This window comes from Lagenorhynchus albirostris, chromosome 1 (genome assembly GCF_949774975.1).
Source record: "Lagenorhynchus albirostris chromosome 1, mLagAlb1.1, whole genome shotgun sequence".
Taxonomy (NCBI): Eukaryota; Metazoa; Chordata; class Mammalia; order Artiodactyla; family Delphinidae; genus Lagenorhynchus; species Lagenorhynchus albirostris.
This window is the reverse complement of record NC_083095.1, coordinates 125,308,583-125,324,992: the sequence shown is the minus strand read 5'-3', so window position 1 is coordinate 125,324,992 and position 16,410 is coordinate 125,308,583. Positions and strand designations below refer to the sequence as shown.

The following is a 16,410-nucleotide window of genomic DNA, read 5'->3' as shown; positions in this document are numbered from 1 at the left end:
ATTTGTTTACTTTTGTTGTTATTTCAATTACTCTAGGAGGTGGATCAAAAATGATCTCGCTGTGATTTATGTCAAAGAGTGTTCTTCCTATGTTTTCCTCTAAGAGTTTTATAGTGCCTGTTCTTACATTTACATCTCTAATCCATTTTGAGTTTATTTTTGTGTATGGTGTTAGGGAGTGTTGTAGTTTAATTTTTTTACATGTAGCTGTCCAGTTTTCCCAGCACCACTTATTGAAGAGACTCTCTTTTCTCCACTGTATATCCTTGCCTCCTTTGTCATAGATTAGTTGACTATAGGTGCATGGGTTTATCTCTGAGCTTTCTATCTTGTTCCATTGATCTGTGTTTCTGTTTTTGTGCCAGTACCATACTGTCTTGATTGCTGTAGTTTTGTAGTATAGTCTGAAGTCAGGGAGTCTGATTCCTCCAGCTTCATTTTTTTCCCTCAAGACTGCTTTGGCTATTTGGGGTCTTTTGTGTCTCCATACAAATTTTAAGACTTTTTGTTCGAGTTCTGTAAAAAATGCCATTGGTAATTTGATAGAGATTGCACTGAATCTGTAGATTGTTTTGGGTAGTATAGTCATTTTCACAATATTGATTCTTCCAATCTGAGAACATGCTATATCTCTCCATCTGTTGATATCATCTTTAATTTCTTTCATCATTGTCTTTTAGTTTTCTGCATACAGGTCTTTTGTCTCCCTAGGTAGGTTTATTCCTAGGTATTTTATTCTTTTTGTTGCAGTGGTAAATGGGAGTGTTTCCTTAATTTCTCTTTCAGATTTTTCATCATTAGTGTTTAAGAATGCAAGAGATTTCTGTGCATTAGTTTTGTATCCTGCAGCTGTACCAAATTCATTCATTAGCTCTAGTAGTTTTCTGGTGGCATCTTTAGGATTCTGTGTACACTATCATGTCATCTGCAAACAGTGACAGTTTTACTTCTACTTTTCCAATTTGTATTCCTTTTATTTCTTTTCTTCTCTGATTGCCATGGCTACGACTTCCAAAACTATGTTGAATAATAATGGTGACAGTGGACATCCTTGTCTCGTTCCTGATCTTAGAGGAAATGCTTTCAGTTTTTCACCACTGAGAATGATGTTTGCTGTGGGTTTGTCGTATATGGTCTTTATTATGTTGAAGTAGTTTCCCTCTGTGCCCACTTAATGGAGATTTTTTTTTATCATAAATGGGTGCTAAATTTTGTTAGAAGCTCTTTCTGCATCTATTGAGATGATCATATGGTTTTAATCCTTCAATTTGTTAATATGGTGTATCACATTGATTGATTTCCGTATATTGAAGAATCCTTGCATCCCTGGGATAAATCCCACTTGATCATGGTGTGTGATCCTTTTAATGTGTTGTTGGATTCTGTTTGCTAGTATTTCGTTGAGGATTTTTGCATCTATATTCATCAGTGATATTCGTCTGTAATTTTCTTGTAGTATCTTTGTCTGGTTTTGGTATTGGGGTGATGGTGGCCTCATAGAATGAGTTTGGGAGTGTTCCTTCCTCTGCAATGTTTTGAAAGTGTTTGAGAAGGATGGGTGTTAGCTTTTCTCTAAATGTTTGATAGAATTTACCTGTGAAGCCATCTGGTCCTGGACTTCTGTGTGTTGGAATATTTTTAATCACAGTTTCAGTTTCATTACTTGTGATTGGTTTGTTCATATTTTCTATTTCTTTCTGGATCAGTCTTGGAAGGTTATACCTTTCTAAGAACTTGTCCATTTCTTCCAGGTTGTCCATATTATTGGCATAGAGTTGCTTGTAGAGTCTCTTGATGCTTTGTATCTCTGCGGTGTCTGTTGTAACTTCTCCTTTTTCATTTCAAATTTTATTGATTTGAGTCCTCTCCCTCTTTTCCTTGATGAGTCTGGCTAATGGTTTATCAATTTTGTTTATCTTCTCAAAGGACCAGCTTTTAGTTTTATTGACTTTTGCTGTTGTTTTCTTTGTTTCTATGTTATTTATTTCTGCTCTGATCTTTATGATTTCTTTCCTTCTGCTAATTTTGGGTTTTGTTTGTTCTTCTTTCTCTAGTTCATTTAGGTGTAAGTTTAGATTGTTTGAGATTTTTCTTGTTTGTTGATGTAGGCTTGTATAGCTATAAACTTCCCTCTTAGAACTGCTTTTGCTGCATCCCATAGGTTTTGGATCATCATGTTTTCATTGTCATTTGTCTCTAGGTATTTTTTGATTTCCTCTTTGATTTCTTCATTGATCTTTTGGTTATTTAGTAACATATTGTTTAGCCTCCATGTGTTTGTATTTTTTACTTTTTTTCCCTGTAATTCCTTTCTAATCTCATAGCGTTGTTGTCAGAAAAGATGCTTGATATGATTTCAATTTTCTTAAATTTACTGAGGCTTGATTTGTGACCCAAGATGTGATCTATCCTAGAGAATGTTCTGTGCGCACTTGAGAAGAAAGTGTAATCTGCTGTTTTGGGATGGAATGTCCTATAAATATCAATTAAATCTATCTGGTCTGTTTTGTCATTTAAAGCTTGTGTTTCCTTATTTATTTTCATTTTGGATGATCTGTCCATTGGTGCAACTGAGGTGTTAAAGTCCCCCACTGTTATTGTGTTACTGTCGATTTCTTTTCTATCTGTTAGCAGTTGCCTTATGTATTGAGGTGCTCCTATGTTGGGTGCATATATATTTATAATTGTTATATCTTCTTCTTGGATTGATCCCTTGATCATTATGTAGTGTCCTTCCTTGTCTCTTGCAACATTCTTTATTTTAAAGTCTATTTTATCTGATACGAGTATTGCTACACCAGCTTTCTTTTGATTTCCATTTGCATGGACTATCTTTTTCCGTCCCCTCACTTTCAGTCTGTATGTGTCCCTAGGTCTGAATGGGTCTCTTGTAGACAGCATATATATGGGTCTTGTTTTTGTATCCATTCAGCAAGCCAGTGTCTTTTGGTTGGAGCGTGAAATCCGTTCACGTTTAACGTAATTATCGATATGTATGTTCCTGTGACCATTTTCTTAATTGTTTTGGGTTTGTTTTTGTAAGTCCTTTTCTTCTCTTGTGTTTCCCACTTAGAGAAGTTTCTTTAGCATTTGTTGTAGAGCTGGTTTGTTGGTGCTGAATTCTCTTAGCTTTTGTTTGTCTGTAAAGCTTTTGATTTCTCCATTGAATCTGAATGAGATCCTTGCCAGGTAGAGTAATCTTGGTTGTAGGTTCTTCCCTTTCATCACTTTAAGTATATCATGCCACTCCCTTCTGGCTTGTAGAATTTCTGCTGAGAAATCAACTGTTAACCTTATGGGAGTTCCCTTGTGTGTTATTTGTCGTTTTCCCCTTGCTGCTTTCAATAATTTTTCTTTGTCTTTAATTTTTGCCAATTTGAGTACTGTGTGTCTCGGCGTGTTTCTCCTTAGGTTTATCCTGTATGGGACTCGCTGTGCCTGGACTTGGGTGGCTATTTCCTTTCCTATGTTGGGGAAGTTTTTGACTATAATCTCTTCAAATATTTTCTCTAGTCCTTCCTCTCTTCTCCTTCTGGGACCCCTATACTGCGAATGTTGTTGCGTTTAATGTTGTCCCAGAGGTCTCTTAGGCTGTCTTCATTCCTTTTCATTCTTTTTTCTTTATTTGGTTCCACAGCAGTGAATTCTACCATTCTGTGTTCCAGGTCACTTATCTGTGCTTCTGCGTCAATTATTCTGCTATTGATTCCTTCTAGTGTAGTTTTCATTTCAGTTATTGTATTGTTCATCTCTGTTTGTTTGTTCTTTAATTCTTCTAGGTCTTTGATAAATATTTCTTGCATCTTCTCGATCTTTGCCTCCATTCTTTTCCCGAGGTCTTGGATCATCTTTACTATCATTAATCTGAATTCTTTTTCTGGAAGGTTGCCTATCTCCACTTCATTTAGTTGTTCTTCTGGGGTTTTATCTTGTTCCTTCATCTGGTACATAGTCCTCTGACTTTTCACCTTGTCTTTCTGTGAATGTGGTGTTTGTTCCACAGGCTGTAGGATTGAAGTTCTTCTTGCTTCTGCTGTCTGCCCTCTGGTGAATGAGGCTATCTAAGAGGATTGTGCAAGTTTTCTCATGGGAGTGACTCAGCAAGATCCTTTTTGACCCACCTCCTGCTAGTATTGGAGGGTCTCTTGCAGAGGCGGGGTTCACTGTGCGGTTCACTGCACAGACAAAGACAGTGGTGGCAGTAGTTCTGGTGAGTACTCATTGACGTGTCATTGTAGTTTTAATTTGCATTTCTCTAATGATTAGTGATGTCGAAGATTGTTTCATGTGTTTGTTGGCAATCTGTATATTTTCTTTGGAGAAATGTCTGTTTAGGTCTTCTGCCATTTTTGGATTGGGGGGTTTGTTTTTTTGATACTGAGCTGCTTGAGCTGCTTGTAAACTGTGGAGATTAATCCTTTGTGAGTTGCTTCATTGGCAAATATTTTCTCCTATTCTGAGGGTTGTCTTTTCGTCTTCTTTGTGGTTTCCTTTGCTGTGCAAAAGCTTTTAAGTTTCATTAGGTCCCATTTGTTTATTCTTGTTTTTATTTCCATTTCTCTAGGAGGTGGGTTAAAAAGTATCTTGCTGTGATTTATGTCATAGAGTGTTCTGCCTATGTTTTCCTCTAAGAGTTTTATAGTGCGTGGCCTTACTTTTAAGTCTTTAATCCATTTTGAGTTTATTTTTGTATATGGTGTTAGGGAGTGTTCTAATTTCATTCTTTTACATGTAGCTGTCCAGTATTCCCAGCACCACCTATTGAAAAGGCTGTCTTTTCTCCATTGTATATTCTTGCCTTCTTTATCAGAAGTAAGTTGAACCATATGTGCATGGGTTTATCTCTGTGCTTTCTATCTTGTTCCATTGATCTATATTTCTGTTTTTGTGCCAGTACCGTACCATCTTGATTACTGTAGCTTTGTAGTATAATCTGAAGTCTGGGAGCCTTATTCCTACAGCCCCATTTTTCTTTCTCAAGATTGCTTTGGCTATTCGGGGTCTTTTGTGTTTCCATACATATTGTGAAATTTTTTGTTCTAGTTCTGTGAAAAATGCCATTGGTAGTTTGATAGGGATTGCATTGAATCTGTAGATTGCTTTGGGTAGTAGAGCCATTATCACAATGTTGATTCTTCCAATCCAAGAACATGGTATATCTCTCCATATGTTTGCATCATCTTTAATTTCTTTCATCAGTGTCTTATAGTTTTCTGTGTACAGGTCTTTTGTCTCCTTAGGTAGGTTTATTCCTATGTATTTTATTCTTTTTGTTGCAGTGGTAAATGGGAGTGTTTCCTTAATTTTTCTTTCAGATATTTCATCATTAGTGTATAGGAATGCAGGAGATTTCTGTGCATTAATTTTGTATTCTGCAACTTTACCAAATTCATTGATTAGCTCTAGTACTTTTGTGGTAGCATCTTTAGGATTCTTCATGTATAGTATTGTGTCATCTGCAAACAGTGACAGCTTACTTCTTCTTTTCCAATTTGGATTCCTTTTATTTCTTTTTCTTCTCTGATTGCTGTGCCTAAAACTTCCAACACTATGTTGAATAATAGTGGTGAGAGTGGACAACCTTGTCTTGTTCCTGATCTTAGTGAAAATGGTTTCAGTTTTTCACCATTGAGAACAATGTTTGGTGTGGGTTTGTCATATATGGCCTTTATTATGTTGTGGTAAGTTCCCTCTCTGCCTACTTTCTGGAAGGTTTTTATCATAAATGGGTGTTGAATTTTGTCGAAAGCTCTTTCTGCATCTATTGAGATGACCATATGGATTTTCTCCTTCAATTTGTTAATATGATTTGTCACATTGATTGATTTGCATATATTGAAGAATCCTTGCATTCCTCGGATAAACCCCACTTGATCATGGTGTATGATCCTTTTAATGTGCTATTGGATTCTGTTTGCTAGTATTTTGTTGAGGATTTTTGCATCTATGTTCATCAGTGATGTTGGCCTGTAGTTTTCTTTCTTTGTGACATCTTTGGTTTTGGTATCAGGGTGAGGGTGGCCACGTAGAATGAGTTGTGGAGTGTTTCTCCCTCTGCTATATTTTGGAAGAGTTTGAGAAGGATAGGTGTTAGCTCTTCTCTATAAACATTTGATAGAATTCGCCTGTGAAGCCATCTGGTCCTGGACTTCTGTTTGTTAGAAGATTTTTAGTCACAGTTTCAATTTCAGTGCTTGTTATTGGTCTGTTTATATTTTCTGTTTCTTCCTGGTTCAGTCTCAGAAGGTTGTGCCTTTCTAAGAATTTGTCCATTTCTTCCAGGTTGTCCATTTTATTGGCTTACAGTTGCTTGTAGTAATCTTTCATGATCATTTCTATTTCTGCAGTGTCAGTTGTTACTTCTCCTTTTTTAATTTCTAATTCTGTTGATTTGAGTCTTCTCCCTTTTTTTCTTGATGAGTCTGGCTAGTGATTTATCAGTTTTGTTTGTCTTCTCAAAGAACCAGCTTTTAGTTTTATTGATCTTTGCTATTGTTTCCTTCATTTATTTCTGATCTGCTCTTTATGATTTCTTTCCTTCTGCTAACTTTGGGGTTTTTTTCTTCTTTCTCTCATTGCTTTAGGTATAAGGTTAGGTTGTTTATTTGAGGAGTTTCTTGTTTCTTGAAGTAGGATTGTATTGCTATAAACTTCCCTCTTAGAACTGATTTTGATGCATTCCATAAGTTTTGGGTCATCGCGTTTTCATTGTCATTTGTTTCTAGGTACTTTTTGATTTCCTCTTTGATTTCCTCAGTGATCTCTTGGTTATTTAGTAGTGTATTTTTTAGCCTGCATGTGTTTTTATTTTTCGCAGATTTTTTCCTGTAATTGATGTCCAGTCTCATAGTATTGTGGTCAGAAAAGATACTTCATACGATTTTAATTTTCTTAAATATACCAAGGCTTGATATGTGATCCGAAATGATCTATCCTGGAGAATGTTCCATGAGCACTTGAGAAGAAAGTGTATTCTTTTCTTTTTGAATGGAATGTCCTATAAATGTCAATTAAGTCTGTCTTGTTTAATGTGTCATTTAAAGCTTGTGTTTCCTTATTTATTTTCATTTTGGATGATCTGTCCATTGGTGAAAGTGGGTGTTACTGTGACTGTGTTACTGTTGATTTCCCCTTTTATGGCTGTTAGCATTTGCCTTATCTATTGAGGTGCTCCTATGTTGGGTGCATAAATCGTTACAATTTTTATATCTTCTTCTTGGATTGATCCCTTGATCATTATGTAGTGTCCTTTAAAGTCTATTTTGTCTCATATGAGAATGCTACTCCAGCTTTCTTTTGATTTCCATTTGCATGGAATATCTTTTTCCATCCCTTCTCTTTCAGTCTGTATGTGTCCCTAGGTCTGAAGTGGGTCTCTTGTAGAGAGCATATATATGGGTCTTGTTTTTGTACGCATTCAGCCAGTCTGTGTCTTTCGGTTGGAGCATTTAATCCATTTACATTTAAAGTAATTATCGATATGTATGTTCATACTACCATTCTCTTAATTGTTTTGGGTTTGTTATTATAGGTCTTTTCCTTCTCTTGTGTTTCCTGCCTAGAGAAGTTCCTGTAGCATTTGTTGTAAAGCTGTTTTGGTGGTGCTGAATTCTGTTAGCTTTTGTTTGTCTGTAAAGGTTTTAATTTCTCCATCGAATCTGAATAAGATTCTTGCTGGGTAGAGTCATCTTGGTTGTAGGTTTTTCCCTTTCATTGCTTTAAATATGTCCTGCCACTCCCTTGTGGCTTGCAGAGTTTCTACTGAACGATCAACTGTTAACCTTATGGGGATTCCGTTTTATGTTAGTTGTTGTTTTCCCCTTGCTGCTTTTAATATTTTTTCTTTGTATTTAATTTTTTATAGTTTGATTAATATGTGTCTTGGCATGTTTCTCCTTGGGTTTATCCTGTGTGGGACTCTGTGCTTCCTGGACTTGACTATTTCCTTTCCTATATTGGAAATTTTCAACTGTAAGCTCTTAAAATATTTTCTCAGTCCCTTTCTTTTTCTCTTCTTCTTCTGGGACCCCTATAAATCGAATGTTGTTGCATTTAATGTTGTCCCAGAGGTCTCTAAAACTGTCCTCAATTCTTTTCATTCTTTTTTCTTTATTCTGTTCTGCAGTAGTTATTTCCACTATTTTATCTTCCAGGTCACTTATCCACCTTCTGCCTCAGTTATTCTGCTATTGATTCTTTCTAGAGCATTTTTAATTTCATTGATTGTGATGCTCATCATGTTTGTTTGCTCTTTATTCTTCTTGGACCTTGTTAAACATTTCTTGTGTTTTCTCCCTTCTATTTCCAAGATTTTGGATCATCTTTACTATAATTACTCTGAATTCTTTTTCAGGTGGACTGCCTGTTTCCTCTTCATTTGTTTGGTCTGGTGGCTTTTTACCTTGCTTCTTCGTCTGCTGTGTGCTTCGTTTTCTTCTCATTTTGCTTATCTTACTGTGTTTGGGGTCTCCTTTTTGCAGGCCACAGGTTCTTGGTTCCTGTTGTTTTTGGTGTCTACCCCCAGTGGCTAAGGTTGGTTCAGTAGGTTGTGTAGGCTTCCTGGCGGAGGGAACTAGTGCCTGTTTTCTGGTGGATGACATTCGATCTTGTCTTTCTGGTGGGCAGGACTGTGTCCAGTGGTATGTTTTGGGGTATCTGTGACCTTATTATGACTTTAGGCAGCCTCTCTGCTAATGAATGGGGTTGTGTTCCTGTCTTGCTAGTTGTTTGGCATAGGGTGTCCAGCACTGTAACTTGCTGGTCATTGAGTGGAGCTGGGTCTTAGCATTGAGATGGAGATCTTTGGCAGAGCTTTTGCCATTTGATATTACATGGAGCCGGGAGGTCTCTGGTGGACCAATGTCCTAAACTTGGTTCTCCCACATCAGAGACACAGGCCTGACAGCCGGCCAGAGCACCAAGACCCTGTCAGCCACACGGCTCAGACGAAAAGGGAGAAAAAAAGAAAGAAAGAAAAAAATAAGGTAAAATAGTTTTTTAAAAAAATAAAAAATAATTATTAAAAATAAAAAAATTCAAAAGTAGTAAGAAAGAAAGAAAGAAAGAAGAGAGCAACCAAACTGAAAAACAATCCACCAATGATAACAAGTGCTAAAAACTATATTTAAAAAAAAAAAAGATAGAACCCTAGGACAAATGGTAAAAGTAAAGCTATACAGACAAAATCACACAAAGAAGCATACACATACACACTCACAAAAAGAGAAAAAGGAGAAAAAAATGTATATCCAGGTACGTGGGGAGTTTCTTGCCTTTCGGGAAGTCTGAGGTCTTCTGCCAGCCTTCAGTAGGTGCTCTGTAGGAGTTGTTCCCCATGTAGTTGTATTTCTGATGTGTTTGTGGGGAGGAAGGTCATCTCCATGTGTTACTCCTCCACCATCTTGAAAGTCTCCTCCAGACCAGTTCTTCTTAATAACCACATGATGAAAGTTTATCAATGGAAAAATGCACATGCACACATACACACTTTATATATGTCATTCCTAGCAGGTTTTAAAAAATTTTTAGTATTTATTTATTTATTTTTGGCTGCATTGGGTCTCAGTGACGGCACACAGGATCCATTGCTCGGGTGCGCAGGCTTCTCTCTAGTTGTGGCACGTGGGTTGCAGAGGGCATGGGCTTACAGTTGCAGCTTGCGGGCTCAGTAGCTGTGGCATGCAGGCCTAGCTGCTCCCTGACATGTGGGACCCTAGTTCCCCGACTAGGCATTAAACCCGCATCCCCCGCATTGGAAGGCGGACTCCGAACCTCTGGACCACCAGGGAAGTCCCTTCCTAGGAGTTTTGAGACTAAATAATTCCTGCATATCATTTTGTTGAGCAGAAACTATGGCAACCTTCCAAATATATAATCCTAGCTCTGGAATTTAAAATTTAACTTCTAGTTTTCTGTGTCTTACTAATTGTGAGTTTGAGGAATATTTAAACAAATTTTTTAATTATTGAAGTATAGTTGATTTATAATGTGTTCATTTCTGCTGTACAGCAATGTCATTCGGTTATATATACATTCCTTATCATATTCTTTCCCATTATGATTTATCACAGAATATTGAATATAGTTCCCTGTGCTATACGGTAGGTCCTTTTTGCTTATTCATCTTGTATAGTATAATAGTTTGCATCTGCTAACCCCAAACTCCCAATCCTTCCTTCCCCCACTCCCCTCCCCCTTGGCAACCACAAGTCTGTCCTCTGTCTGTGAGTCTGTTTTTGTTTCATAGGTTTATTCATTTGTGTTGTATTTTAGATTCCACATATAAGTGATATCATATGGTGTTCGTCTTTCGCTTTCTGAGTCACTTCACTTAGTATGATAATCTCTAGTTGTATCCATGTTGCTGCAAATGGCATTATTTCATTTTTTATAAATGGATGAATAGTATTCCATTGTGTATATGTACCACATCTTCTTTATCCATTCATCTGTCGATGGACATTTAGGTTGTTTCCATGTCTTGGCTATTGTGAATACTGCTGCTATGAATATAGGGATGCATGTATCTTTTCAAATTATAGTTTTGTCCAGATATATGCCTAGGAGTGCAATTGCTGGATTATATAGTAATTCTATTTTTAGTTTTCTGAGGAACCTCCATACTGTTTTCCACAGTGGCTGCACAAACTTACATTCCTACCAACAGTGTAAGAATGTTCCCTTTTCTCCACACCCTCTCAGTATTTGTAATTTGTGGACATTTTAATGGTGGCCTTTCTGACTGGTGTGAGGTGGTACTTCATTATAGTTTTGATTTGCATATTTCTTATAAATGGCGATGTTGAGCATCTTTTCATGTGCCTATTGGCCATGTGTATGTCTTCTTTGGAGAAATGTCTGTTTAGGTCTTCTGCCCATTTTATGATTGGGTTTTTTTTTGTTATTGAGTTGTATGAGCTGTTTGTGTATTTGGGAAATTAAGGCTTTGTCAGTCATGTGATTTGCAAATATTTTCTCCCAGTCTGCAGGTTTTTTGTTTTGCTTATGGTTTTCTTTGCTCTGCAAAAGCTTGTAAGTTTGATTAGGTCTATTTGTTTATTTTTGCTTTTATATCTATTCCCTTGGGAGACTGATCTAAGAAAATATTGGTACAATTTATGTCAGAGAATGTTTTGCCTATGTTCTCTTTCAGGAGTTTTATGGTGTCATGTCTTATATTTAAGTCTTTTAGCCATTTTGAGTTTATTTTTGTGTACAGTATGAGGGTGTGTTTTAACTTCATTGATTTGCATGCAGCTGTCCAACTTTCCCAGTACTACTTGCTGAAGCGAATGTCTTTTCTCCATTGTATATTCTTTCCTTCTTTGTCAAAGATTAATTGATCGTAGTTGTGTGGGTTTATTTCTGTGCTCTCTATTCTGTTTCATTGATCCATGTCTGTTTTTGTGCCAGTACCATGCTGTTTTGATTACTGTACTTTTGTAGTGTTGTCTGAAGTCTAGGCGGGTTATGCCTCCTGCTGTGTTCTTTTTTGTGAGGAATATTTTATATGTTCATCTTAGTATGCATTAGAAAGGAGTTTGTGGCCATTTGGCTGTATATTCTTATTATAACCCAGTTAGTGGCCTGTCATTTTACTTCTCTAAGCTAATTTTCCACATCTGTGTGAAATGGAGGTTATGGTTATGGGTGTGAGAGATGGGAGTTCGGGTTAGAACAATTTCTGATGTCTCTTCAAGTTCTAAATATTGTATGACATTATGGAAGCAAAATGCTCCAGTGGTTCCATGACCACATCTATATTTGTCCATCATTGACTTGGTAATTTACTGTTAAGAATTTCACTAGTTATACCCATGTTGCACATGGATTTCTGAAAGATTTGGTTCTTTCCTAAATCATTTAATTTGCTTGGCTTTCTATATTAAAATTTGCCAGAGTGTCTTTGTCAACAAGAATTTGAGTTAGCTTTCAAAGAATCTGAAGAAGGCTGAATATATATAAATGGAATGGGGTCATTTATCAGTATGCATTCTTTTATTTCATTAGTTAAATTAATGTGTCAGCATTTGGCCCAGGGACTGTGTGTAACTGTTCTGTTACTGGTTTAGCTTTGCTGCTATCTTCCTTTTAGTTTGCAGTAAGTACAAAATAGTTACAAATTCTTGACTATTCTCACAGTCTTCCAGCTTCCATAAAGTATGTAAGCAATACATGTAGCTGTTTTTCTTTCACTTCTGCTTGCTCTTTACTGGGTGTTTGCTTAGATGACTGTTTTGTTCTCTACTACTATGTAATCTAGTCACAATAGTTTTTATGTTCTTAAAGAAAAAAGCCAATTAATTGAATTAAATTATGTCACCATTACTTTTATAATCAAATGATCAGAGAAGGAAACTATCCTAATAAATCAGAGGCCCTTTGAAATCCTTGCATAAAGAGAATTATTAATCTGGTATCTTACTGAGAAAATTGACCATTGTATATTGGTTTTGTACTTTCCATGGTAATATTGTGTCATTTATTTAGATATCCTTGGAACAGAAGATCTTATTGTGGAAGTGACTGCCAACGATGCCGTGAGGTTTTATCCCTGGACCATTGATAATAAATACTATTCAGCAGATATCAATCTATGTGTGGTGCCAAACAAATTTCTCGTCACTGCAGAGATTGCAGAGTCTGTTCAAGCATTTGTGGTTTACTTTGACAGCACGCAGGTAAGATTTTGTTTTCCATGGACCTTGAATAACAAATTATTTTGTGCTTTGTTTTTTTTAACCTTGCATTTTCTGTGAGTTCTCTTAATGTCTCTTTTTCTGTTTTTGTTTCTATGTTTCTTTCTCCTCCCTCTAGAAATCTGGTCTTGATAGTGTTTCCTCCTGGCTTCCACTGGCAGAAGCATGGTTACCTGAGGTGATGATCTTGGTTTGCGATAGAGTGTCTGAAAATGGTAAGGCACTCCAGTGGGATTGTAGGTGGTACATACGTTGTGACACTTGCCATTCCTTGGTAGACAATACATTGGTTTCCTTAACTTAGAACAGTATGTCTTGTGTGATTTTATTACCTTACAAAAATATTTTCAGCTGTTTCTCTTTGGAATCTTGCAATATTTACATTTTATTTTTTTAGAACAGACACTTGGGGTTTGAGAAATCATTTTCCTTATATTAATTTATTTAGTATGCCTTTAGAATGACATTGACATTAAAGGTAACACTTTGAGATTGTGGAGAGTATTGCAGCAATATTCATGTTTTATTTTATTTTTGCTTATAAAGAATCTTCTGCATGTTATTTTAGGTGTAAACCGACAGAAGGCTCAAGAGTGGTGTATCAAACATGGCTTTGAATTAGTAGAACTTAGTCCAGAAGAGTTGCCTGAGGAGGATGGTAAGTATTTACGTGTCAGGAGAAAGCATGGCATTTGGATTCAGATATGAGCGATTATTTTAGTTCAGGGAAGAAGAATCAAAGTGATATTCAAAACACATTTTTCACTAGCTCTTTGAAAAGATTTGTGCAGAATCCATTGATGCGGTCTGGTAATTGCATAATCCATTTATTTGGTTTTACCACCCATTTTAGGACTTTGGTAATGTTTGTTTTTCTTATGGGAAAAGGTAGAGATTTCTACCTTAAATCTTAGTCATTTTCCCAGTCTCTTATCCTTTCTCTGCTGCCAAAAAAAGGAGGGTTTGATCTATATTCATAAATAGTTAAAGTTTATGTTTCTTATTTTGAATTCCTAGTAACCTGAGGTTGAATTCCCAGGAACCCTAGGGGACATGTCAATACTATTTGTATGTCTTTTGGATATTTGAACCCACAAATAGACCCAGAATGCACACCCCCGGGGTAACTCTGCACTTACCTGTCTTCTACTATACTTTGGACCTTCTATTTATTCTGCCTCTTTTTCCCCCTTCCCCCATTCCTCTTCTCATCTTTTCTTCCAAGTACAGCTATGCTAGCTGCTGTGGAATCTACCAAGATAAGATGGGTTTTGGCCCACCAAAACCTTATAATCTGGTATAAGAGATGAAACAGGTATACAAACAATTGAATTACCAAGTGGAACATCATAAGTATTATAAAAATATGTATATTGGTGCTATGGTGTTTCAGAGACGGAAGAGGTTATTTATCTTCAGAAGTTCAGAGAACACATTGGTATGTGAAATCTCACATGTCAACAGCTCCATGGGGAGGAAATGGAGAAGGTACTGGACTTGGAGTTAGAGGACTGGTAGCAAGATGCCAGTTGTTGTAAAAGACGTTCTAAGTAGGGCAGCCAACATGAATTAAAGTGCATAGAGAGGCTAAAAGTAATTATTACGTGAAACCTGTATTTTTTAAAAAAAGAAATTAAGAAACACTTTTTTATATCCTGGCTTATTTAGAAGTTTTGCAAATGTTGTTACCTTAAGGAATAAAGCCCTGCCTGAGAAGAAGAGGACAAAAATGAAAGAAAAAGCCTGATTTTTCTTGCTGTACATTTTTAAGAATATTGAAAATTAATAAGTATAGTTTCTCTTCCATGTTTTTCTAGGACTCCTTAAACTTGTGCCTGTTTCATGTATGTGAGCATGTGTGTGATTGCTTACTTCTGGCATTAGAATGTTCTCTTCTTCCCATTGTCCTTGAAGGTCAACATTTGAGTCATTTATTTTATCTGTTTTTATTTTGGAATCTCTGCTCCTTTATACCACTGTGCTTCTCCTTGCCCCCGTCTGAGGAGTGTTCTTGTATTAATTCAGCTTAATCTTTTATTTTATTCAATCTTGTTCCTTTATTATGATTTTGTGTCTTGTATTTAAGACTCTTTTTTCTTTTCTGGCCATGCTGCACAGCTTGTGGGATCTTAGTTTCCCGACAAGGGATCAAACTGGGGCCCATGGCAGTGAGATTGTGGAGTCCTTACCACTGGAGTGCCATGGAATTCCCTAATTCAGCTTAACCTTAAAATAGATTTCAACATATCATCTTTATGTAAGTTAACTAAAACCTTCCTAGAATGTTTTAATGCAAACTGTTCCCAAGCCATATACCCTCATCCTTTATTGGCATGTGTTATTCAAACATCAGTATGAGACTTTATGCTTCTTTGTATTAAATTCAACTTATTGATTCTGGCTCTTTATTTCAGATCATATTTTTGGTTCCTGGTTATATCATCTGAAGTATTAGTTATTCTTTCAAGAATTGAATCATTCATAGTTAAGATAAACATAGCTTTTATTTCTTCATTTAAACACTGATGGTGATAAACTCATCTTTGTAGAGTATTTTCAGTTTTACCCTTCCCATATTTCTGTTAGGTTGGTAGGGTGGTATTCTTTAAATGAGTCATCAGTTCATGAGTTACTGTGTCTTTCAGGCACCATGTTAGTTTAGGTAGTGAGAATAAGTAGTGAGTGAGAACTCAGTGAGATATGACTCCTGCCTTCAAAGAGTTTTTAGTCTAGAGGGGAAGGTTACACCAGTAAATTATTAGTTCCAGTGCATCTTTTCTATGGGAGAGGTGTACATAGTGGTGTCATCCCTACTTTTCTTTGAGAATAGCATGAGTGATTTGCCCTTAATCGAATAGCTAATAAGTTATAGAGCCTGGGTTCACATTCAGATCTTCTGACTTCTAATTCTGTGCTCTTCCTTTTAAAACACCCAGGACTGGGCCAGGCCACTAGAGACAGGTTCTATATGGACTGTGCTCCGTAAACTCTTAGGAGACTTTTCTCTTTAAACCACATGAAAACTATTTCTGCTGTTATTTTCCATATGCAGTCTTACAATACTCATTAGCTGAAGGATTTCCATTTCCTTTGCACACACTCATATCTATTGGTACATTGTAGCTAAGAATGCCACCTTATTATTGGTGTACTAACTGGGATTACTGCCCTGTCATTTTGAGTAGTATCAATTAAAGTCCAGAGGCAAAATAGTACCCATACTAAACTAATTAAGTTGTGTAATTGATGGAAACTAACATTTTCAGGGGAATATGAGTGGATTCCATTCATGAGGTAATGGGGTTGACTTTATTGTATAAACCTTTTATACTGTGTATTTATTTAATTGTTTTAGTTCCTAGAATATTCTTTTTTCAAATTTAAGTATAGTTGATTTACAATGTTGTGTTAATTTCTGCTGTACAGCAAAGTGATTCAGTTATACATGTATATGTACGTTCTTTTTTATATTCTTTTCCATTATGGAAAATATCTCAGGATATTGAATATAGTTCCCTGTGCTATACAGTAGCACCTTGTTGTTTGTTCATTCTATAGTAATGGTTTGCATCTACTAACCCCAAACTCCCAGTCCATCCCTCCCCTACCCCTATGCCCCTTTGTCAACCACAAGTCTGTTCTCTATCAGCTTCTGTTTTGTAAATAGGTTCATTTGTGCCATATTTTATTTTTAAAATTTTTTTATTTTTAT

At 36.3% G+C, this 16,410-nt stretch overlaps 1 protein-coding gene across 4 annotated transcripts in view; it reads left to right on the top strand.

Moving 5' to 3' along the window:
- Positions 1–16,410, top strand: part of AAGAB (alpha and gamma adaptin binding protein) — a 96,843-nt gene that overhangs the window by 16,247 nt on the left and 64,186 nt on the right. For all 4 annotated transcript variants that reach the window (XR_009541185.1, XR_009541187.1, XR_009541184.1 and 1 more), the window contains exons 2-4: positions 12,490–12,680; positions 12,817–12,913; positions 13,267–13,356. Coding sequence is in view for 1 of the 4 variants with exons in the window: in XM_060152887.1 (XP_060008870.1) it covers positions 12,490–12,680; positions 12,817–12,913; positions 13,267–13,356 (378 nt within the window). In the remaining 3 variants the exon portion in view is untranslated. The remainder of the gene's footprint in view (positions 1–12,489; positions 12,681–12,816; positions 12,914–13,266; positions 13,357–16,410) is intronic.